This window comes from Bufo gargarizans, chromosome 1 (genome assembly GCF_014858855.1).
Source record: "Bufo gargarizans isolate SCDJY-AF-19 chromosome 1, ASM1485885v1, whole genome shotgun sequence".
Taxonomy (NCBI): Eukaryota; Metazoa; Chordata; class Amphibia; order Anura; family Bufonidae; genus Bufo; species Bufo gargarizans.
Genome location: NC_058080.1, coordinates 179,970,671 through 179,997,287, shown reverse-complemented (window position 1 = coordinate 179,997,287; position 26,617 = coordinate 179,970,671). Strand labels below are relative to the sequence as shown.

Here is a 26,617-nt window from a genome sequence, read left to right as displayed (position 1 = left end):
ATAAATTTGTTTTTCAGGGTCCGGTAAAAGCTAGGTTACCACCATGTTGAACTGTAATAGAGAATACAGAATACTAAATTAACCAAGACAAATCCCCCTCCTCACTCCTAAATAGTGCCATAGCTTGGCAGATTTGCATTTCAGGGTCCTTGGGAGGCGGTGGTTACTACTATGTAGAAGTGTGAAAGATCGCAGAATACTAAATCTATCAAGACAAATACCCCTCCTCACTCCTAAATAGTGTTATAGCTCAAAAGAATTGCCTTTCAGGGTCCTTGGAAAACTGGGTTACTTGAATAAGGCAAGATAACATCATCTGGATAGAGTGTACAGACCCACACACATTGATGGATTTCAGATTTGCCTAGAAAGAGAGTCTAAAATACTTCCTGCGTATACAGGCACCAGGGAAAGGTGGGTGGCACTTTCTGTAGTGTTAGTGCACTGGTACTGTACAGTATCCCTGGTACATTTCCAGTGCATTCACAGTGGTGTGACTGCCTATTGAAGTATATTGGAGTTAAACCACACGCCTTTCCTGAACTTCCTGTGAGTGAGGTTAGACAGTAGAAGTTTAAAGATGTCCAAGCAGAAAGAGGTAAAGACAAAATAAGCAAACTGACACCAAAATAAATGATTAAAATGGGTTTCCTATTTTGTGTCAGATGTTTTGATATATAATATGTAGTTTCGTGTGAATGAGTTGGCAATGGCAACGATTTTTTTTATAGTTTATTACAGTATATGCTTTACTTGCTGTTTTTAAATGTATTTTTGGAACATTGTATGTCTCAAAGAGGTTATGGGACATTGACACTAGCATCCAAAATATCCCCAGTTACAGGGGAAATGGCCCCCTGTGGCAGCACTGTACATGGCAGAGATGATCAATGTCTGCTAAGACCCTGCAGCTCCCTTAGACATAGCCGCTTACTCCATTTACTGCATAGCATTCATTGATTACTACGCACCGAGGAAAGGAGCAAACAGAAATGGTAATATACTGTCACCAACATCCTGGGGCCCAACCTGATAGACTGCAGGCGCCTTAATCCAATGGCATACGTGTACAGCACTCCACATTAAAGACCACTACCAAGCGCCATACATGTACATCACTTGATCCAAAAGGGGTTAATAAATAAATGTTGTATGACGGTCTGGAAAGTTAACCTAACTTCAGTTTTTAGAAGTAGAATTATGTCCAAACTGGGCAAAATCTGCAGCGTTTACAGCAGAAGCAATGTGGATAAGATTTTTTTAATTTTTTTCAGATTTTACAATGTTACTTTTAATGTGATCTGGAAGAGCCTTCAAGTATAGTGTTGAGCGAACTTTTGTTTTAAGTTCGGCGTCTAAAGTTCGGGTTATCGAAAAATCGCGTCAAGGATTCTGCTACCACGGACCATGTCCGTGGTAGCGGAATCCATAACGCGATTCTTCGATAACCCAAACTCGAACTTTAGACGCCAAACTTAAAACAAAAGTTCGCTCAACACTATTCAAGTATAATTGCATATAAAATATTTCTTAACATTTGTATCCAGGAAGCATGCTGATACCCATAGAGACCAATTAAATACCAAATGATTCTAACATAGTTTTTAATACACACCTTTGTATAATTTTATGAACTGTACATGATATAACAGTCAATCTCTCTTTCAAAAGGAAGCTAATGACTTCCTACATGAAAAAGCACATGCCAGCAGGATCAATCATAACAAACCAGGCCTACTGCCTGGTAGGGTTGGTCCTGCTGATTAAAATGACACCTATCTTCTGAAAGTTGGTTGAAGCGTTTCCAAGAAAAAATATATATATTTTTTTTCTTAATGCAAATAAATACTTCAATGACCCAGGGATGTAGCCAGCAGTGGAAAGCTGAGGTGCACTGTGGGGACTAGGATCTTCCCCTCGGCGCACTGAAGCCCTCATTTGTATAAAGAATGAAAGTCTTTTCTTTGGATTTTAACAAGACAGGTATAATTGTAAATCAGCAAGATCAACCCAATGAGTCAGCATGCTTGATTTTAAAAGGGTTGACCCTGCTGACAGGTGCTCTTTATATTGTATATGGTAGATAGTGACGAGTGAAGTCACTTCGCTCAAAACATCTTTTGAATACTGTACGAAGATTCGTCTCCGCACAGTACCAAAACCTGGATGAGATTTATAAATGTACTTCACACGCAGTGGATGTCAATTTTTGCCCCAGATTTCTACAGTGGATTTCACTCTTTGCAATGCATCCGCAGTGCACTTTTTAGGTTGAATTTAGGTTCTCTGTGGCCGTCTCTTTACCGTATACCACACAACTGTGTAACTGGCGGTTTTATATTTTCATTAGAAAGATTCAATTTGTGACTTTGACTGTGCTTTTGTGAATGTATACAGAACAATGAAGAGAAATGTATAATTACAATGACACAAACTTTACCTGCAGAGAAACTAAAAGAACTTTATCCTTCTGTCACGTAAAATCTGAGAAAACAACTAAAATCACAATAAATTGTGCATTTCATGCAGCATAGCTGAGCAGCTCCAATTTATTCTGTCACATCCGACTGGCAGACAATGAGTACGAGTTTGTCAAAAGCAGATTATCATCTAGAATTAAATTTATATTTACTGGTTATTTTCCGTTATAAATGTTCCGAGACGCACTCTGAATTTGAAGTATGTAATGTGGTAAATTAACTTGTACTTTAAAAGGAAAAAGAATAGCAGAGCCATTACCTCCAGTGTAGCGTAAATGCACAACTTCATTTTGCTGTCCGTATTTATAGAATACCTTATATGTATGCAAGGCTAAATTCAGATGTCCACTACAGAAAACAAGCTCCGTGTGGGAACGCGATTACCTGCTATAGACGCTGCACGATTACAGGACTGCAGGGCATTATAATAATAATAATTTATAATGCCGTGCGTCTCTGCCTGACCTTGCATCTACTGAATTCTACCGATATGATGCTGTCAGTATAATTCAGTAGATGCAAGGTCAGCCAGAGACACACAGCATTATGAAATCGCTATGCCATGAGGTCCGGTCATGTGGAAGGAGCAATGTCCGAAGGGAAATCATGCTTCTACATGGAGCATGTTTTCTGCAGTGGACACACTCGTCTAAAATTCATCTAAGGCAGCCAACTGCATGCACCCTGTAGATGATGAACCTCTCGGAATACTCGGTAGCTCATAACTAGTCTGTATGAGTGATGCACAGGAGTTTTTTTTAATAGTGATCCAAGGGAATGTTCAGAATGTTCCAAAATCAGGTAACACCAAAGGTGAGGATAATGTCCAATTCCTCAGTCACTGCCCACTTTTATAGGTAGCATTAAGCCTCTGCCTATCACTGGAACACAGTATGACCGGTGGTATCATACAGCGCCATTCCACAAAGTGTACACAGTTCCTGTTCATCTCCAGGTGAACCAGGGGGGATGATTTGTGTAAGTCCCTGGAAAAATGTAAATAATGAAAAACTTTTTTCTGTAAACTTTGTATCACTATAATTTACAACTTTTGAGTGCACCTACATACATGTAGGGACACATTTATTAAGACTGGCCCAGGCCTCTCCATAACTTCGGAGCATCCAGCCCCAGTCTAAATGTAAAGCCTTATTCACACTTCAGTGTTTGGACAGTGATTTCCATCAGTGATTGTGAGCCAAAACCAGGATTGGAGCCTCCACAGACATAAGGTATAAGGGAAAGATCTGCTCCTATTCTGTGTTTAGAGCCGCACCTTGTTTTGGCTCAAAATCACTGACCAAAAACGGACTGTGTGAACGAGGCATAAGACAGCTTCCGAGCTGTCTTACATATAGAACCATTTTTCCACGACTAACACAGGCGTAGAAAATGGTGAATGAGATGGGCCGCCCCCTTCCCCACCCGCAATTTTAGACCTGGCGTGAGCGGGGAGAAGTAGCAGATTGTGAAATATGACTCATTTAGGCCTCTTTCACACTTGCGTTGTCCGGATCCGGCGTGTACTCCACTTGCCGGAATTACACGCCGGATCCGGAAAAACGCAAGTGAACTGAAAGCATTTGAAGACGGATCCGTCTTAAAAATGCTTTCAGTGTGACCATGGCACCCAGGACACTATTAAAGTCCTGGTTGCCATAGTAGTAGTGGGGAGCGGGGGAGCAGTATACTTACCATCTGTGCGGCTCCCGGGGCGCTCCAGAATGACGTCAGAGCTCCCCATGCGCATGGATGACGTGCCAGGCCGGATCCGGATCAATGCCTTTCAATGGGCATTAATTCCGGATCCGGCCTTGCGGCAAGTGATCAGGATTTTTGGCCGGAGCAAAAAGCGCAGCATGCTGCGGTATTTTCTCCGGCCAAAAAACGTTCCGGTCCGGAACTGAAGACATCCTGAATGGATTTCTCTCCATTCAGAATGCATTAGGATAAAACTGATCAGGATTCTTAAGGCATAGAGCCCCGACGACGGAACTCTATGCCGGAAGAAAAGAACGCAGATGTGAAAGAGCCCTTAGCTGTATTTCAGCAAAGTAAATGACCGCCATAGGAGAAAGAGAAAAAAAAAATTGTTACGACTAAGGACTTTGTCCGAAACGCATCAACAAAATACCGCTTGTGTCTGCGTTGTCTGTACGTGGATTTATGTTGCTTCAATAAATAGAAGATTTCTACTGCAAAGGATCTACAGTGCCGGATTTTTTTCTCTTTTCCTCACGTTTTGGATCCCCTGGTCTTTCTGTGCACGCGGAGTATTCATACACAGGTGAGCTGGAATTGTAACTCATTGCACATAAATTACCCCCATAGTCTTGTTTTCTTTGCATCATTATTGTATAAGAATATTTCTTATTAGCGCTGGTGTAAACGCTATATGTACAATGTCAGTAAAAAGTGGCTGTGCAATTGCTAGGTGGAGCAGTAAGATCCTGCGTAGTTTGACATGCCTCAATAGGCACAAAAGCTAGGGTCTTTACAAGGCCATATTTCTATTCGTAACTGAGACTAATCGATGATATAGCAGGTCGATCAAGGTACTTTTCATTGGTAAATAACCCAAATGAATGGCATCCAACACATCCCCTTTTTACATGAGGTGATGAAATACTTACTTTGTCCACATTAAAAGTGTGATCAGCCGACAAGCAAGCAGTTAATCATTTTTTGGCTGATTGCTTGGGGGCAATGTAAAAAAAAAAAAAGAGTATTCTCAATTGCCACTGTTCGTCCGATCATGTGCCTGTGTAAAGGGCTTGTCCATATTAATGGCCTATTCAATACCCTGTCCCTCCGCCAGCTGTTACCATGTACAGTAGCTCTGGCACAGGAAGTCATCACTAGAATACACAGCTCCATCGATAAGGTAAAACATTGTGCTAATTAAGCATAATTAAACAATAAAAGGTTTCATGATGCAGAAGAAAGTAAGAAAATCCATGGCTGCTGCACTCAAAAACTAAAAGCTGAGAAGGATAACCGCTTATAAACACAGTGGGAACAGGAGATTGCATATCCACATGTTAGGCTACTTTCACACTAGCGTTCGGCTGTCCGCTTGTGAGCTCCGTTTGAAGGGGCTCACAAGCGGACCCGAACGCTTCCGTCTAGCCCTAATGCATTCTGAGTGGACGCCGATCCGCTCAGAATGCATCAGTCTGGCGGCGTTCAGCCTCCGCTCCGCTCAGCAGGCGGACACCTGAACGCTGCTTGCATGGTTCGGGTGTCCGCCTGGCCGTGCGGAGGCGTGCGGATCCGTCCAGACTTACAATGCAAGTCAATGGGGACGGATCCGTTTGAAGATGACACAATATGGCTCAATCTTCAAACGGATCCGTCCACCATTGACTTTCAATGTAAAAGTCTGGACGGATCCGCTCAGGCTACTTTCACACTTAGAACATTTTATACAATATAATGCAGACGGATCCGTTCTGAACGGAGCCACCATCTGCATTATATGAGCGGATCCGTTTAGAACGGATCCGCTCTGAACGCTAGTGTGAAAGTAGCCTTACTGCTAACTAGTCCAAGTAAAAGTGGAGCAGGATCGTCTCTCTAATCCTTTATTCCAAGAGATCAACAAATGTTTCTAGGGCTGTAATCTCTTACTTATATATGGACATACCTGTTTAGCGGCAGATGAAGAAATTATTCTTTTCTCTAAAAGTGTTAAAAGTTCGGCTAATGAGCTGGGACTGACCATGCTAAAAAAATATAAAGAATAAGACAAATTGATAATAAAAACTTTTTACACATTAAAGAAACACTGATGGGATTTAACAATTAAAACACACTAGAATTCTGACACATGCTTTGTACCACATTTATTAAGTCTTTTAGACACTAATTTTCTCAATACCCAACAAGGGGGGATGGCTTAGAGGAAAATGTGCCAATATTTTGATGATATAAACTGAGAACATTCTAAAGGTTCTCCAGAATAACCTTCCAGCATCAGCCACTGTCATAAATCTGGTACGGGAATGAAGCGTTCCTCCCTGACAATCGCCTGCTCGTCATCATTGTTTACCAGCAGCAGAGTGCCATTTAGATGGCACGATCTGCTGCCAGCAATCAATGATTTAGGTGACCGTATCAAAGATCCAATTACCTGGTGAATGACACCTTTACACCGGCAGACCACTGCTAACGAGTGTTTGTTACCAATGATCTGCCCGATGTCCAGTGTCAAGTTTTCACCGTCTCAGACAGTAAATCTGCCACACTGTTGTCACTTTATAAGTATCAATGCATCCTTAAAGGGAACCTATCACCAAGAAAATGCTATCTGCAGGCAGTATGTTTTAGAGCAGATTGATGTATAGTTTTGTGAGAAAAGTTCCTGCTCATTCTGGGCTTTGAAGTCAAGGAGGTGGTCCTATCAGTGATTGAAAACTATCTGTGTATGCACAGCATGGGCGGACTGGGAACTTAAAGTGGCCCTGGAAAAATACTAAAAGTGGCCTCATTTTGTAGTCGGGTGCAAATTGATGGAAGGCATGGCCAGCAATACCATATTGTGGCACATTTTACCACCCCAACAGAGCCAAATACCACAGTCCATCACAAAATACTGCCAGCAGTATAAAATACATCCTCAAAAACCTCCACTGGCTGGCCATGAAGAGGGCCCTGGCGATCGGCCCTCCGGGAAATTTCCCTCTAAGGTCTATGGTCAATCCGCCCCTGATGCACAGTCATGGAGGAAGGATGTCAATTACTGAAAAGGACTGCCTCCTTGACTTCAATGCCCAGAATAAGTATGGATATAAATGAAGTTATACTAGGTTCCTATAAAACTATTTACTGTATTTTTTGCTTTATAAGACGCACTTTTTTTCAACCAAAAATGCTCATTAGTAGTAGGACTGGGAAGCAGTCCTCCTGGTGCTGGCTTTACTCACTGTCCTCTTTTCTGCCGACACCGTGCTGAGTCCTGACTGCGTACGCTGGGCGAAATCAGGTCACAGTGCAGTGCTGCAGGAAGAGCGCGCTGAATCTCCTGAGTGGCGGCGCTATCTGGAACAGGAGAGGAGTTCTTTTTGCCTGATCTGAGGTCTGATTAACATTGGATTGGAAGGGGGATGAGTGAAGTCTGATCTGTGGTCTGATTAACATTAATTTGAATAAGATATAGCTGATCTGAGGTCTGAATAACATGGGGGGGGGGGCGGGGCTGATTACCATTAGGGATCTAATATGAGGTCTTATTAACACTGAGGTTCCAGGGCTCCAGATGGCGACCAAAACAGTCGCCAATGCGCCTTAAAATTTGCAGATGGCGACAAGACTTTTTAGTCTTGTCACCATTTGCGACTGTACCGCCGCGATCCTGCGCAGCCTATGTTCTCTTCAGTAGCACAGCACAGTCAGTGGAGAAGGAAAGAGTCCCTCCCTCTCCACTGTGACGCGGCCGCCACTACCACCAATGGGGAGATTGCAGGAAGGAGGAGGGGAGGAGCTGTCGCCACTGCGCCACCAATGAATGTAAAACATAAGTATAGGCAGCGGTATCACAGACCCGGCCTCAATAACAGGGCATGCGATCTGCGGTAATTAACGCCTCAGGTGCCACAGATCGCATGCCCTGTTATTGAGGCCGGGTGCCGGGTCTGTTATACCGCTGCCAACAGGAGTTAAAGAGGACCTTTCGTGGGTCCAAAGAATATTAACTTATTAGTAGCAGGCTGCATAGAGCGGCGCCCAGGGATCTAAGTGCACTTACTATTAGTCCTGGGCGCCGCTCAGTTCACCCGCTGTGGCCCCCGGTAATTTCAACATTCAGAGCAGGGAGGAGGAGACGCCAGTGTCTGTCCTTCACCCTGACAGCAGCGCTGACCAATCACAGCGCAGAGAGAGGGAGAAAAAAAAAACACTAAGTTAATATTCTTTGGACCCACGAAAGGTCCTCTTTAATTACATTCATTGGTGATTCAGTGCGCACCCCCAAAGCCTTATCCCCCCCATTATCACTGGCCACAAGTCCCCCCCCCCCATTGTTATATGGTGGCCACAGGTTCCCATTCACTCCATTGGTGGCAGTGGCAGATTACACTGCTGGGGCTCAGATCGTTACCATGGCAGACAGGACACTACTGGAGCCCTGGCTGCCATGTTCAGCTCCCTGCTGCACAGAGCACAGGGCACAGGGCAGCAGGGAGATGTGTGAGATCCTATTCACCCTGATAGATCTCTATCAGGGTGAATAGCACAAGGGATGAAAAGATCCAGGTTCTAGTCCCTAAGGGAAGAAATGGTTATTAAATAAAAGGTTAAACAAAAAACAAAAAACACCAAAATACTAAAAGTTTAAATGGCCCCCTTCCCAGTTTTACATATAAAATTTACAAACAATAAAGAATTAACATATTACATATCGCCACGTCCCAAAAAGTGTGAGCTATTAAAATATAAAAAAATATTTCCGCTCGGTGAAGGCCGTAAAAGAAAAAAAAAAACTCTAAACCACGCAATTCGACATTTTTAGTCACCTTGTCCCCCAGAAGATGTCCCTGGATGTGAGAGGTATGTGGTTTTCTCCTATATGTAGTGCTGGCTCACTACTGTGACCTGCATCTCATCTTCTCAAAGTCCTTTTTTTAAAATGATATGCATTTTAAATTTGGCGACTAAAAAATGTAATTTGGCTCCTAAATTTTTTAGTTTAGGAGCCAATGGCTCCTGGTCATTTTTTTTTGTCTGGAGCAGTTCTGATTTGAGGTCTGAATAAAATTGGGGGTCTGATCTGAGGTCTGATGAAAATTAAGGGTCTGAACTGAGGTATCAATGGGGGTGATTCACACTGGAGGTCTGATCTGAGGGTCACTCACTTTGGGGTGTAATCTGAGGTCTGAATGTTTTTTTTTTCACATTGGGGGTCTGAAGCTGAAGTCTGATTGGGGGTCTTATTAACATCGGGGGTCTGATTGGGGCTCTGAGCACCAGAGGCTACTTTTGGGTAGTGTACCCCATGGTGAGAGATTGTTGATTGCCAGACATGCCACTACAATGCACGCAAATACATTTTGCTCAGCTCACAGACTTTAAAACATCAATGGACTAAGAGAAGCAGGATAATCAATTTGAGTCCACACGAAAAAACAGAAATCCAGCACTGATGTAGAGCTTTAGGTCTGGTCTTTATTCACCCCAATATAAACATCCAGTGGCACCTTCTCCCACATTTACTGTAAGGGGAGAGTGGGAGAAGGTGCCACTGGATGTTTATATTGGGGTGAATAAAGACCAGACCTAAAGATCTACATCAGTGCTGGATTTCTGTTTTTTCGTGTGGATTCACCAGGACTTACTGGGGTCGTTCCGTGCACTTATTAGAGGAAAGCTACGGGTGAGCTGGACATTTTTTCTACTACATTAATCAATTTGAAGTACTGCCCATCATCATGGGTGTTCTAACCTAGCTGTTATACAGTGATAGGCAAACTGCGGCTCTCCAGCTGTTGCAGAACTACAACTCCCAGCATGTAAAGTCTGCTTACGGCTTTCAGCCTACAGCAGGGCATGGTGGGAGTTGTAGTTTTGCAACAGCTGGAGAGCCGCAGTTTGCCTATCACTGTTTAGGACATGCTGGGAGCAGTGGATATCAATAAAATAAATAGCTTGCCTGCAAAAAATGAACCCCCACACAGCTTCATCAGCAGAAAAACAAAAAAGTTATGGTTGTCAGAATTTGGAAACACAAATCAATCTCTTTTTTAATTAAAAAATAGTTAAATATAACAAAAAACATAATTGTACTGATCAACACAATACAGTTAAGATGTCGCTATTATTCCACAATGAATACTGTAAATATGAATCCATAAAAACAATGGCGGAATTGTGTTGTTTTTTCAGTCAATTCCAACTGATGTACCCCAAACTAGTGCCATTAAAAATACAACTTGCCCTGCATAAATCATAGGGCTATATCAACAGAAAAACAAAAAAAAGTGGACCTATTGCTACAAATTGCAGGGCAATCTGCAGACAGCAGGAGGAGCTAAGCAGACTGATGTATAGTGAAATGTATACATTGAAATCTTTCCTCTTTCAGACTTCAGTTGTATATGGGGGGGGGGGGGGGGTTATCAGTGATTGATAGCATTCTCTGTGTAAGTGTATATACATAGATAGCTGTCAGTCACTGATAGTTGTACACAGTAGGGATCGACTGATTATCGGTTTTACCGGATTTTGACGGTTATCGGTATCGACATTTATTTTGCCGATATTCCGATAACATATGGGGAACACAGATCGCGCTGCTGTCAGCGCTCTCCGTGTTCCCTCAGTAGCACAGGGGAGAAGGAAGCAGTGTCTCCCTCCCCTGTGCTGCTGCTGCAGCCAATGGGAGGACAGGGGACAAGAGAAGGGGGGGGGGGGGGGGGGGGAGCTGTGGCCACTGCGCCACCAATGAAGAGAAATATCTCATTCATTCAAATTGAACAGGAGGCGGGAGCTGCAGGATCACATAGCCGGCTCCCGACCTCTATGAGCTGTAGCTGCGATCCTCGATTAACCCCTCAGGTGCCGCGGATCGCAGCTACCGCTCATAGGAGGTCGGGAGCCGGCCATGTCATTCTGCAGCTCCTGCCTCCTGTATATGAATAAATGAGAGATTTAGCTTCATTGGTGGCGCAGTGCCCCCCCCCCCCCACAAGCCCCCCCTTCAGTATTAATCATTGGTGGCAGTGGCCACAGGATCCCCTCTCCCCTCCTCCTCCGATCGGAGCCCCAGCAGTGTAATCCTGGGGCTCCGATCGGTTACCATGGCAGCCAGGACGCTATTGAAGCCTTGGCTGTCATAGTAAGCTCCCTGCTGCTGTGTGCACAAAGCACAGAGCAGCAGAGACAGTGTGAGCTCCTATTCACCCTGATAGATCTCTATCAGGGTGAATAGGACAAGGGTTCTATTCCCTAAGGGGGCTAAAAGTTAGAAAAAAACAAACAAACAAAACAAAAAGTTAAAAAAATAAATAACCAATAATTGTTTTTTTTTATGAAAATTCCCAGAATATCAGTATAAATTATCGGCTATGGGCATGAAAGTTCACAAATTATCGGTATCGGCCCTAAAAAAATCAATATCGGTCGATCCCCAGTACACAGGAGAGGTGTTATCAGTGATTGATAGCATCCTGTGTGTAAGTGTGTATACATAGATATCTGTCAGTCACTGAAAGCTGTACACAGGGGAGGTGATATCCGTGATTTATAGTATTCTCTGTGTAAGTGTGTATACATAGATGTCACTGTGAAACAGCAGAAACTTAAATATATTAAAATATTTTACCCTTCTCAACTCCTCCGGCTCTCCTACTGACTGCAGAATGCAATGCATTTTGTAGCAACAGGTCCTCTTAAAGTAACAAACTAGACAGCATCCTTAAGTTAAAAAATATAAAGACAACCTGAATGCAGAAAGTTTGGATGCAATCACTGCGGCTGTGCTTGAATGTGCATATTCTATAACGTTTGCTAACAACAAGAAGTAAAATTATATGTTAATTGGTGAAAATGTAACACTATAGTACAGATTCACTAATGACTTTAAAGCGGTTTTCCAGATACAGTATCTGATCGGTGGGGGTCCAACACCTGGAGCACCTGCCAATCAGATGTTTGATAAGGAATCGGCATTCCTGTCAGTGCTGCAGCCTTCTCTGTGTTTATCAAGCACAGCACTGTACATTGTATAGTAGCTGTGCTTGGTATTGCGCTCAGCCCCATAGGAGTGAATGGGACTGAACACGATACCAAGTGTATGGCGCTGTGCTTGGTAAGCAGGGAGAATGCTGCTGCCTTCTCAAACAGCTGATTGGCGGGGTCCCGGGTGTCGGACCCCCACCAATCAGATACTGATGACCTATCCTGAGTATAGGTCATCAGTAGTAAAATCCTGGAAAAAACTCTTTAACCCCTTAACCCATATATATATATGGCATTATGTGCCCGCGGGTGTATGAAGCGGGTCTCTGCAGTGACCCTGCTACATACGCGCCATGTGCCAGCTGTTTCATACAGCCAGCACCCGACCGCACTAACACTAACGGCTGATCGCGGCACCTGTGAGTGAAGGTAGAGGGATGCGGTTCCCTGTGCCTTCCGATCAGAGACCCGGCAGTGAAATTGCGGGGCTCTGATCAGTTGCCATGGCAGCCTGGACACTGCTGAAGTGATCCAGGCCTGCCATTGCATTCTCCATGCTGAGCTATGCACGAGGCACAGCTCAGATAGGAGCGAGTAAAAATCCTATTCACCCTAATAGATCTCTATTTAGGGTGAATAGGAGAGGGGATCAAAAGATCCCATGTACTAGGCCCCTATGGGGGGCGAATAGTGAAAAAAAGTTTTACATTTAAAAACCACCATTAAACATTTGAATCACCCCCCTTTCCCAATTTAACAAATAAAAATACATAAACAATAAAAAAAATCTAAATATTGGGTATCGCCACGTCCGCAAATGTCTGAACTATTAAAAAATTTTTTTTTTAATTCGATGAACGCTGTAACAGAAAAAAAAATGAAACACACACACTTTGCCATTTTTTTGTCATCTTGTCCCCCTAAAATATTGAATAACCGTGATCAAAACGTTGTATATACTACAAAAATTGTATTAATAAAAACTACAGTTCGTTATGCAAAAATAAAGCCCTTATAGAGCTCTGGGGACCGAAATATATAAAAGTTATGGCTGTTGGCGATGCACAAAAATTTAGATTTTTCTAAAGGTTTTATTTTTTTTAAGTAGCAAAACAAACAAAAAAAACTGTTCAAGTTTGGTAACGCCGCAGAATAAGAATGTCAGGTCATTTTTAGTGCATAGTGACTGCTGTGATGTCAAAACCCCAAACACCTTGGTAGAATTCTTTTTTTTTTTTTTCAATTTTGCCACACAAAGTATTTTTTCCCGTTTTCTAATACAAGACAAGGTAAATTAAATGGTGGCATTAAAAAATGCATCTTGTCCCACCAAAAATAAGCCCTCATGTAGCTATGTGAACAGAAACATTTAAAATGTATGGCAATTGGAGCATGAGAAGGAAAAATCAAAAAAGTAAAAATGAAAATAGGCCCGGTCTTTAAGGGGTTAATAAAGGTATACGCTAACTGGTAATAGTTTACTTTCACTGATCAGCCACTTCCACTGTAACATATATAAATGCCAGTATAGTTCATTATAAAATATCTAGTATAATCATACATGTATTGCTTTAAGTGATCCATTTATCTATAAAGAACACTACAACTAATGATTCTTGAGAAAAGTAGGTATCTTGACATTTTTGAAGTGTGTTACTGGTATACCAAAGGGAAATTATTTCAATTTATGAGAAGAATGGCTTGTTTATTAGGAAACCTACAGTAAACAAGACTGACCTTTGTTTGATAGTGAGATTCTGCTGCCTTAGGTGGCCAAGTAATTCCTTAATTACCCAGCCAATTATCTTCTTAGGGTCAGCTTTAGTCAGTTTCACGACTGCTTCAAAGTATTCTTGAAGTCCATCTTCATTCTAGAAAAAAAAGACGATACGAGATGGTTTTTAAGAAATAATAGTTTAGCTTGAATATGCCACACAACATGATTTTTACAGAAATGATGCTGTATATATAGTCATAAAACGCTGTAAAATGCCACAACCTGCAAGAACAGAATTAGGGTACTTTCACACTAGCATTTGGGGGCCCCCCCCCCCCCCCCCCCGGTATTAAGTTCCGTCCTAGGGGCTCAATACCGGAAAAAAACAAATCAGTTTTATCCTAATGCATTTTGAATGGAGAGCGATCCGTTCAGGATGCATCAGGACGTCTTCAGTTCAGTCATGCTGCAGTATTTTCTCCATCCAAAATTCCCGAACACTTGTGGAATGCCGGATCCGGCATTATTTTACATTGAAATGCATTAATGCCGGATCCGGCCCTAAGTGTTCTGGAAAAACGGATCCGGTTTTGCGGTCTGCGCATGAGCAGTCCTTTAAAAATGTAAAAAAGATAAATACTGGTTCCGTTTTTCTGGATGACAACCGAGAGACGGATCCGGTATTGCAATACATTTGTGAGACGGATCTGCATCCGCATCCGTCTACAAATGGTATTCGTTTGCATACAGATTGCCGGATCCGGCAGACAGTTCTGGAGACGGAACAGCCTGCCGGAATCCAGCGACGCTAGTGTGAATGTACCCTTATGAAAATTAAAGGGTTTCTGTCACCAGAATTAACCCTATTAAACTAGCTGACATTAGCGATGTCCTAATGTCAGCTGAACCTAACTAGCCTATTCCTACTTTTATCTACGACCCTGTTACTCCAGAAATCTAACTTACAATATGCTTATGAGCCTCTAGCCTCTGTTCTCCCACCTCTGGCCACGCCCTGCTACACTAAATTGACAGGGCCAGGCAGCCTTCACCTCCAACTGCCGGCCCTGTGCGCTGGGGAAATCTCGAGCCGTTCAGTATTTGGTGCAGATGCAGTGAGGAAGTTGGCGAGCGCCCTTCACTCACTGTGCCGAATACAGAACGGTACGGCGCAGGCATGAGATTTACACGGCAGACAGAGCTGGCAGTAGGAGACCAACGCTGCCTGGCCCTGTAAATCTAGTGTAGCAGGGCGTGGCCAGAGGTGGGAGAACGGCGCCTCTAGGAGCAGGGGCAACACCCCCCCCCCCTTGCACCTAGCCGCTCATTAGCATATTTTAAAAGTTATATTTCTGGAGTAACGGGGTCATAGATAAAAGTAGGAATAGGCTAGTTAGATTCAGCTGACATTAGCACATCGCTAATGACAGCTAGTTTGATAGGGTTAATTCTGGTGACAGAATCCCTTTAAATACTGAAAATGTGTAAACCAAAAAAGCGTATGGTTTATATACGTGTTACAACAAATTCCCTTTTTTTTTGTAAGTGTATTTATATTTGTGTTCATGACTTTAAAGAGAAATGGCTTTTGAACACTTATATTTAGTATGTTCATGCAATGTAAGAGGAATGGTAGGACTTAATAATGTGGACCAAGGAAGAAACAGATCACTGAATACAGATAAAAGTAATACCAACTTACATCTGATACGTGCAAATTCTAGAACAGGTGTTTAAAAGGGTTTTCACAGGTATTTTTACTGATGACCCATCCTCAGGAAAGGTCATCAGTATCTAAATCAGCAGTGGCGCCGCTGCCTCCTCTCAGCTCACCAAGCACAGCACCACACATTGTAAGGAGGTAGAGCTTGGTATCGCAGCTCAGTCCCATTCACTTCAGCCATGTGACCAATAAACGTGATGTAACACAGCCTAGAAACAGCTGCAAGAAGGCTGTGGCGCTACTGCGAGTGCAGGTGCCTTCGGTGATCACTCACTTCACCTCGCACCAGAGCGTATACATTTTTAAGCTGTACGGAGACGGATCTCTGTACAGCATTAAAACTAAGTTTAGAGCGAAGCCAAGCTCACTTCACTAATCCCTAAGGCCTCTTTCAGACGGACGAGATTTCCGCGCGGGTGCGATGCGTGAGGTGAACGCATTGCACCCGCACTGAATCCGGACCCATTTATTTCTATGGGGCTGTGCACATGAGTGGCGATTTTCACGCATCACTTTGCATGCGTTGCATGAAAATCGCAGCATGCTCCTCTTTGTGTGTTTTCCACGCAACGCAGGCCTCATAGAAGTGAATGGGGCTGCGTGAAAATCGCAAGCATCCACAGGCAAGTGTGGATGTGGTGCGATTTTCACGCACGGTTGCTAGGAGACGATCGGGATGCGGACCCGATCATTATTATTTTCCCTTATAACATGGTTATAAGGGAAAATAATAGCATTCTTAATACAGAATGCATAGTACAATAGCGCTGGGGGGGTTAAAAAAAATATTTTTTTTTAAAATTCACCTTAAATCGACTTGTTCGCGCAGCTCGGCTTCTCTTCTGTCTTCATCTTTGCTGTGCACAGGAAAAGGACCTGTGGTGACGTCACTGCGCTCAACACATGGTCCGTCACATGATCCATCACCATGGTGATGGAACATGTGATGAGCCCAGTGACGTCATCAAAAGGTCCTATTCCTCAAAGATAAAGACAGAAGAGAAGCCGGGCTGCGTGATCAAGTGGATTAAGGAGAGTTAAAAAAAAAAATGAACCCCTCCATCCCTATTGTACTATACATTCTGTATTAAGAATGCTATTATTTTCCTTTATAACCATGTTATAAGGGATTATAATAAAATCTATAGAACACCTAACCCAAACCCGAACTTCTGTGAAAAAGTCCGGGTTTGGGTACCAAACATGCCGATTTTTCTCACGCGCATGCAAAACGCATTACAATGTTTTGCACTCATTTTCCCGCAATGCACCCGCATCTTATCCGGGCCAAAAACATGATGCCCGTGTGAAAGAGGCCTAATGATAATGATGAAATGTAATGACACATTCATTTTCAGAAATCAATGAGAGAGAATTTTGTCACATTTACATGAGTAAATCCCATACTAGTTTACAGAAAATAGTTTAAAAAAACAATTTTTGCAGGGGTAGTCCACTTGAAACTAAGGTGGGGTAACAACCAAAGAGGCACCTGTGATTTTTATTGTCACAAGGGCAGTTGAGGAAAATATAATCCTTACATAGTGCACTGGTCAACATAAAACACAAAGTTAAAGGGGTTATCCAAAGCTGTACCCCCCTCCCCCCCCCATTGCTGGGCTCCTCATACAGACAATACTTACCTGGTCCCCGACGCCTGTATTCTCCCGTATTCCTCCATGGAAATTGCTGCATCTCTCCATCACAACATCTGGCAATGGGAGGTGCAGCCAACCGTGATGGTGACCTACCCCTTGCGGGAGGACACAGGCGCCTGGGACCAGTTAAGTATTGTCTGTATGAGAGGCCCAGGCATTGTGTGGAGTATATTGATATTTTAATGGAGGCACCGTTCAAAGCCTCTATCTGCAAATCCATCAGATGTGACGGCAGGATTAGTGCTGCAGGTGGATCAACGACGGAACTCCGACAGACTCCATATTAGGTCAAAAGGATTATTGGGATCCATCGTACAACCAACCAGGAACCGTGATGCTGTGACATGAAATCTTGTATTGTACTTTAGCCATATTTGAGCATAAGTTATGTGAGGGGAAAAAGTTTTCGCCAGAGCTCTCCGGAACTTGAGCCTGATTAAGAGTAAGTAAACGGGGCAAAGTATAACACACATTTTGTGCGACATCACATCAACCGTCAATTTAGCAGCATACAAACAAAGAGGTTTTGATTTACAGAGCCTTAGAGATGGCGCATACTCTTACACTTCATGGCAAAAAAGAAAATCTAACAAGCAGACAACATGATGAGTAAACTTCCACTGGGAGGTGACATTTGTACTGTGATGTCTGCCAGTTCGTCTTTAGAACGCTGACATATTTTACTGTGTCTGCCAGGACTCCAGCAGACTGATAACTACAAAGTGAAGACCAATTTAGAAGATCACACACATGCCGTTCCAGATGAGAGTCTATTTTAGTCAAGACAATATTCTCTACAAGACAGTTGGGGGCACAAACAAATCTATGTGACGTCCACGGTCCCATGTAAACATCTGCGGAGCATATACAGGTACATCCTCTTCATCAAGTAGTTCTGTGCTACGCACTGCCTGTACAAAGGGCTTAATAGACAACCACATCAATGATGGAAATTACAATAGGTACACGTGTGTGGGGAAAAACACACGCAAGAGACGCATCTCGCTCATCTAAGTGAATACAGAAATACAAGGAGAATGTGTGTGTGTGATATATATACATATATATTATTTTTTTTACACAAACATATATATACCGTATAAAACACTGAGGTGCAACTTTGTTGCGGTTGCAATACAAAAGTAAAAATTTACCTCCATAAATGACCCTTGTGGCCCAGAAAATAATCACATTTATTTACACAAAGTAGCAGGAGCTACAAAATTCTGTTTGTGGTCGTGTACTTAAAGTAAAACATCCCTTTTATTTCTAGATCATTAAAAATGTGTATTTTTTTTTTTTTTTTACACATGTGGCTTCATCAGGGAGGTGGCAAAACACGTCGGGGGGGGGGGGGGGGGGCAGTAGGGACTCTGATTTTAATAACTGAGGCATAGGCAGAGATGTCTTCTCCCACGTCTAATAGCTAATAAGGCTGAGTTCACACGAGCGTGACAGATTTGGTCCGGATGCGTTCAGGGTGCGTTCAGTTAAACTCGCACCATTTTGCAAGCAAGTTCAGTCAGTTTTGGCTGCAATTGCGTTTAGTTGTTCAGTTTTTTCCGCGCGGGTGCAATGCGTTTTGATGCGTTTTTCACGCGCGTGATAAAAAACTGAAGGTTTACAAACAACATCTCCTAGCAACCATCAGTGAAAAACGCATTGCATCCGCACTTGCTTGCAGATGCAATGCGTTATTAACGCAGCCCCATTCACTTCTATGGAGCCAGGGCTGCGTGAAAAACGCAGAATATAGAGCATGCTGCGATTTTAAAGCATTGCAGAAGTGATGCATGAAAAAAAACGCTCATGTGCACAGCCCCATTGAAATGAATGGGTCAGGATTCAGTGCAGGTGCAATGCGTTCACCTACTGCATTGCACCCGCGCGGAAATCTCGCCCGTGTGAACGCAGCCTAATACAGCAATAGCGCTGACAGAGCGAGAGTCATAAGCAGATACCTCAGGGAGAAAGAAAGTAACTAACTTGAGTTTAGATAGTGTTATTACCTCAGCTAAATTAGAAAAGGTGGATATCTGGCATTGAGTAAAAGGGAGCATTCACACGACCGTGTTGGTTTTGCGGTCTGCAATTCACGGATCCGTGTGTTCCGTATGTCTTCAGTTATATTTCCGTTCCGTAAGTCCGTATAATACGGACGTGGTGCTTCTGTGTGTCATCCGTTTTTCACGGTCTGCAAAAAACTGAAATGGGGTTTCCTAGAATGTTTTCTGTCCAGGGGTCCACAAAAAACGGATGAGATACGGATGCATTTCCGTGTGCTATCCGTTTTTTATGGACCCATGACTTTCTATAGGGCCACGAACCGCAATTTGCGGCCAAGCATAGGATATGTACTAAAATAAAAGGAACGGACACACGAAAAAATACACATTTTTAATGATCTGGAAATAAAAGGGATGTTTTACTTTAAAGGGAACCTGTCACCGGGATTTTGTGGACATGGGTTGCTAGATGGCCGCTAGCACATCTGCAATACCCAGTCCCCATAGCTCTGTGTGCTTTTATTGTGTCAAAAAAAACAATTTGATACATATGCAAATTAACCTAAGAGGATTCCAGTCCTGTCACTGACTCATCTCACATACAGGACTCAGCTCAGGTTAATTTGCATATGTATCAAATAGTTTTTTTTACACAGAGCTATGGGTACTGGGTATTGTGGATGTGCTAGCGGCCATTTAGCAAACCATGTCCTCAGCTCTATACACAAAATCCCGGTGACAGGTTCCCTTTAAGTACACGGCCACAAACTGAATTTTGTAGCTTCTGCTTCTTTGTGTAAATAAATACAAAAGTAAACGGAAAGATATAGCAGTATCCTGGCACTGCTAATCACTGGGAAACATATGCAGTGCTTTTACAGCATAATGATAGGATGGAGTGGGTGCCAAAGGTGTAATTGCTCTGGTCCCAGTGATCTAACTCCTCAGATGCTGTGGTCATTATGAAGCATCTGAGCAGTTGCAGTGAGGGGGCTCCTCATGGCCTCTGATCAGCCTCCCTCTTGCAGCAAAATTGCAAGGTGTTCATCAATTTCTATGGTGGCCTGGGGCCGTCTGAGCTTTAATAGATGCGTCCACCATAAAATCCTTTGTTTATTCACAAATCCATAAAATACATAGGCTTTGAAGTGCAAGATGCCAAACAGTGGCGATGGCCGTTTCGCGCTCACTGAGCTTCCACCAGACTCCACACATGAAGCTGGGGGAGTCTTAATTATACACATTTTAGGCCTAGTTCACACCTCAGTCACCTGGCCAGCCACCTCCACCAGCCACTGGGAGCCAAAACACAGAACAGGTGCAGATCTTTACATTACACCTAATCTCGGTGTTGACTTTACTACTGGTCCCGCCTCCCAACAATCAATGGAAACAACTGACCAAACAACCGAAATGCAAACTCGCCATTACTCTGACATCACTTCATGTCATAAAAAAACTGAACATATATGATATATAAAAATAGCATGGTATTCACAGGTCCGCCATTATGAACTGTCAATCAATTAAGCTCTTCCTGCAGTAGAGCTTAATAGGAAGACCACAGAATCCCCATAGGCCTCAATAGCAAACTATTAAAGTCTATATATGCAACTGAACATTCACACGTTCTAGTCTCCTAGAGGGACTAAACATAAAAATAAGAAAGATAAGTAAAATCATTAAAAATTCTAACTACCCTCCTTTTGCAATTTTACATATAAAAATAAACAAATATAATTTGCATCACTTTGTCTAAAAAAAATAAAAAAATAAAAATATTTATTATGCACAGTGAACACCGTTACAAAAAACAAAAACAATATCAATATGCCCAAATTTCCATTGTTTGGTGACCTCACCTCAAAAATTTTGATAAAGATATCAAAAAGTTACATGTATCCCAGAATATTACCTAAAAAAACTACAGCTTAGCCAGCTGCTGCCTGATCTGTTTCATTACAGAGAAAAACAGATCCGGCGCCCATTGACTTACAATCATTTTCATGCCTGATTAGGTTTGTTCAGTTTTGATTTACTACAACGGACCAGCCAAAACAGAGCCATCAGGATGTATTAAATGGTACGGATCCTTTTAATTCAGGTTTTGAGATCCTCTGTCAGACCTCAAAACCTGAATTAAAAACGCAGATGTGAAAGTAGCCTTATTTGTACATTTTAGCACAGTGAAGAAAGGCAGAATAGTGTTTTTTTATTTTAAACACACATTTTTTTTAACCATTTTTGTACACATAATATAGTGTCATTGCTATTAAACAGTACAACTTGTTACACAAAAAGCAAGTCCTCATACGGATACGAATTTTGGGGGGAATTTATTAAGCTCTACATATCAGAATTCTGGCTTAAAAAAGTCACAAGTAGGCATTTTTGCTATTTGGGGAAGGGGGGGGGGGGTCAGTTCTACAACTTTGCCTACTAGTGCCACCTAAACTGTACAGATTTGGAGTGAAAAGTTGGACAGAATTTCAGAATAGATCCCTTCTGTGTCACAGGCGTACTTTTACACAAATTGGAGAAAGTATTATGTGTTTGGGCATAATATATTATTACTGTACAACATTTTCATAAATTTGGCACGTATAGCATCTCCATTCTGAAAACTAACCTCCAATACAACTAGCATCAGGGGCGGATTGGCCAGACCCTACAGGGAAATTTCCTGGTGGGCCAATGCCTAAGAGGACCACCCAAGCCGTCCTCACAGCCGCCAGCTAGGTAAATAATGATCTAATTCTCTCTTCGCACTTGGCCAACAGCCAATCTTCAGGACTGCGATACAGTTGAATATTGTGGCTCAGATGGCAGTGCTGCACTGTGGTATTTGGTTAAGCTGGGGCGGTATATTGTTGTGCACTATAGCAGGGATGGCCAACCTGAGGCTCTCCAGATGTTGCAAAACTACAACTCCCAGCATGCCTGGACTGCCAACAGCTATCAGCCTACAGCAGGGCATGGTGGGAATTGTAGTTTTACAACAGCTGGAGAGCCACAGGTTGGCCATGCCTGCACTATAGTATTGTTGGCCCTGCCTAATTATTTGGACCCTACCTTCAGTCAATTTGGACCCGCCTGCAACATGGGGCCACTTTTAGTTCCCAGTCTGCCCCTGACTAGCATGATAAATACCCTTCTGTACGCAAATTGTTGCATCTTTTGCCACACTCTTTCTGGATAAACCATGCCAAAATGTAGTGTGAACACGGTACAGAATATTTTTTCATAACTAGATGCGCCACATTTCGGTACACCCTACAAAAAGATCTAGGTGCCACCATAGTAAATGACAGAAAATGACATATTTTTTCTACTGTAAAAATTTTTTTTTTTTTCGAACCACAGTTCAGGAAATGTTTCTTTTATAGTAGAAATCAATTTATGAAGTTATTAAGCGAAGTCTCGCGAATAATGGCTTCGGCTCATCGGAACCAATACATTCTAATACTGTACGGAGCACTCGCTCGGTACAGTATTGAAACAAAGTTTTATGCGAATCGACGTTGGATATCTTATCTGAAGTTGATTCGCTCATCCCTAGTCATCACAGTAAATGAGGATCTATGATCGTAACAGTTATTTCAGTACTGTCCAAAATAGAATATTTCGGGCAGCAAATAACTTTTTCAGCACAAGCACTTTCCTGATGAAAATTTCTGATAAAAATAAAATGGTAGGATTAAGATGTTATGTAGGAGTAAAAAATGGTGGCAAGTACATTTAGCAACATCTGGGTTACTCTTATTAGGTCTGTGCTTCGTGTTTTGCCCCAACAGAATTTCCTTGCTGCCCCTGCAGCTGTAAAGTACATAACAAGCTTATTGATGAAAATAAATCACATTTTAATCTTAGCTGTACAAAAAAAATATATAGAAGTGAACGGTGAGGATGCCTGACAGCCCTAGGGTCTTGGTATATGCCAAGCAAATTACCATACTCATATTGCTTCATAAATGTTATGGATAACACTGTATAAAAAGCAAAAGGATATTTTTCAGAATTAAGACTTCGTATAAAATGTTGCCTAAAGACACAGTGAAACAGGTTTATGATAAATTGTACTACATAAAACAGAGGTTTCAGGTGGTTACCGTCTGTTCTCTTACAGACTTGAACACCACCCAGAAATAGAAATTCTAGATACTTTTTAGACATTTACGCTCGCTTGACTAAAAAATATTTAGTGTCACAAAATGTTAGTAATTTAGATTAAAGTTTCAGCAATATTATGCAAACGTGGAATTTCTAAGCATTGTTAGGTCCAAGTGTTTTTTTCCTTTTATCATCACATTTCAAGAGATATTGCGTTTTACTTGAGAAGAGTGCATTTCTATACTTAGAAAGCTAATATACGTATTACTGCCTTATTCACAGGTACAATACATGATTAGAATGAAACCAGTAATATATGTTAGCATTCTAAGTACATAAAAACCACAGTCCTCATTCTGATAAGGCCTCATGCACACGACCATATGTATTTTGCGGTCCGCAAAAAATACAGATGACGTCCGTGTGTATTCCATATTTTGCGGAACAGAACTGCTGGCCCCTAATAGAACAGTACTATCCTTGTCCGTAATATGGACAATAATAGGACATGTTCTATTTTTTGGCGGAACGGAAATACGGACATATGGAAACGGAATGCACACAGAGTAATTTCCGTTGTTTTTGCGGACCCAGTGAAGTGAATGGTTCCACATACGGTCCGCAAAAAATACGGAAAGAAAACACATTCGTCTGCATGAGCCCTAAGGCTGTGGCCTGGATGTAAGTGGTCAGCCTTGAATCTAGAGAACCCAGGTCTGAATCTTGGGAGAGACTTTGGCCACTTTCAGACAAGCATATTGAATCAGTCAGTATTCTGGCTCAGGATCCTGATGATATAATCAGTATTGTCATTGCTTCACGATTTTATCAGGATTTACATGAGTATTTCTTCCTTCCTTCCTTATTTAGGAACAGCACAGACTGTAATGTGCGTATTTGGAAACAAATCTGCACAAAACTTGGACATGCTGAGGATTTCAAATACTGACGGAAATTATACGCCCATGTGAATAGCTTTGTTCATTAACATTAGCAGCGGATTCTGGTACATTAAATCCGGACTATATACATTGCAAATACGCTCGTCTGAAAGCAGTCTTTCTGATTTTTTTCGTCATATATTTGTTTCTGAGCGGACACCGAACGGACCCCATTATGGTCTATGGGGGTCTTTAGGCTCCGTTACGCTCAGTTATCTGCAGAATCAGTCCTTTCCGTTCTCCTGCTCCTCAACGGAGCCGGAGAACGGAAAGGAGAAACGGTGATGTGAACGAGGCCTTACTTGTGGTAAGGGTGAACACCTATGACAGTGCCATGATGAAAGGGGTTGTCCCATGACAACTTATCCCCTGAGGATAAGTTGTAGTCTCCTACTTTCTGATATAATTTTTTGCTTCAAAACAGGATAAAAGTATAGTACAAAATGTTAAATGACCTATACATTGGATGGGTCTCCATTATGGGATCTGTTTGGATCCAACACCAGGTACTGCCCACAATCAGCTGTATAAGGAGATGGTGCACAGCAGTGAGCACGTGCCATCTGCCGTCTCTCTCCTTGATTTGCCATAGACATAGCAGCAGCATGAAGGGAGACGGGAGACAGCACTTGCACACTGCGTTCGCCGTCGCCTCATACAGCTGAACTAGCCGATCTGATATTGATTAACTATTCTGAAGAGAGATCATCAATAGTAAAAGCCTGGACTACCCCTTTAAGATGGATAAACACGCTATGCAGCAGCAGTACATGGCATCCAATCAAACTAGTGGATTGTCCATGTAATGCATGGAAATGTCACTCCTGCACAATGGCCCTGAAAGCCACTTTTTGTAGAGGTCTTTTCCTGTCTAGCTCATAAAGGTAAGTCAGGAATGAGGTGCTGCCGCTATTAACGTTGAACTTATAAGGCATTTGGTAAGGGCTGTCTGGTGCAGGATACAGTGTGCTCCTACTGAGATAGTGAATATGGGAGGGAATATGAAATTTATCTGAAGGGCAGAATCTTCAGGGTTTATGTTTAAATATATAATTCTGCTAAGTCAATAATAAGTTAATTAATTAATACCAGTTTTATATAAAGTAAGCATATTTGATACAAAACCATGGGTCATTCACTAGTATTTCCTAAATGGTTTTGGCACAGAGACATAATAGCTAAAATGAAGGGTCGGCAGTGCTCTGCGGAGTGTTTGCCCCTTCAACTGCCATTGGTTTGTAATATTGCATTATGGACTGGGGCTCGTCTTCATTGCAGCCCCTTAATATACAACTATTAGTTGGGGGTCACAGCACCTGAACCCTCAGCGATGAGAGCTTCTGAAGGCTCACTTAAATGTACACAATGTATACAAAGGTCTACAGCAAGCTTTGCAATGTAAAGGTGCTCATAACATTTTAAGACCAGGTGAGTTGACTTTTCAATAAAGTTTTATTTGCAACACAATCAGCAGACACTAAACAAAGGTTAGCAAAAGAAAAATTGTTACGGATAGGAAAGCAGGAATGTTATCATAATTAACCACCTGTCATATTAAAAATGTAAAAACCTCTGAAAATGTCCCTCTTTTAATTGTAGATTTTGAAGTTATCTCTCAAATAAATTTACAGCAATTGGCACACAACTAAGTGGACTGAAGTGCATTTTAACCCCTCATGACAAAGCAATTTTAACTTTTCTCGACATGTGACATAATAGTACATCACATGTGAAGTCTTTATAGATGTCACAGTAGACACCCAGGCCTCATGTCCGTCATTGGCGGTAATGCCGATTGCAGACAACTAACCCCTCAGATACAATGGTCAAATGTGACCATGTAATCTAAAAGGCAAAAAAAAACAGAAGCGTGCTTTTCCCAGGCAAGAATGCCTTCCCGAGATGAGATCGGGGAAGAAGTTCCATTGCAGTAATAAGCCAACTCCTGCACTTGGCTTTTAGGCCTATTACTGGTATATTCAATTCAGTCCTGCAGGTGGCAGCGCTGTATCGGAATATACTGATCTTTGTATATGGTAATAGATACAATTCCATTACTTTATACAAAATGCAATTTAATGATTGCATGCTGTGGCCCCACTTGGGGGGCCTAAAATAAAAAAAAAAGTTAAAAAAATGTAAACAATTAATAAATACAAAATTTCAAATCACCAAAATAAAAAAATAAACATAGGCATCACTTCACTTGAATAAAAAGTGATCAAAAAGTCAGACACGCCCCAATAAAAAATACAGATTGTCCCGCAAAAAATCAGTCCTCACACAGCTCAATATATGCGCAACTATAAA

General features: G+C 42.1%; 1 protein-coding gene across 2 annotated transcripts in view; it reads right to left on the bottom strand.

Annotated features, from left to right (window-relative positions):
- Positions 1–26,617, bottom strand: part of GATB (glutamyl-tRNA amidotransferase subunit B) — a 187,374-nt gene that overhangs the window by 8,716 nt on the left and 152,041 nt on the right. For both annotated transcript variants that reach the window (XM_044300354.1, XM_044300355.1), the window contains 2 exons: positions 13,890–14,023; positions 6,127–6,205 (listed from right to left, as the gene is read on the bottom strand). In XM_044300354.1, the coding sequence (XP_044156289.1) occupies positions 6,127–6,205; positions 13,890–14,023 (213 nt within the window). The remainder of the gene's footprint in view (positions 1–6,126; positions 6,206–13,889; positions 14,024–26,617) is intronic.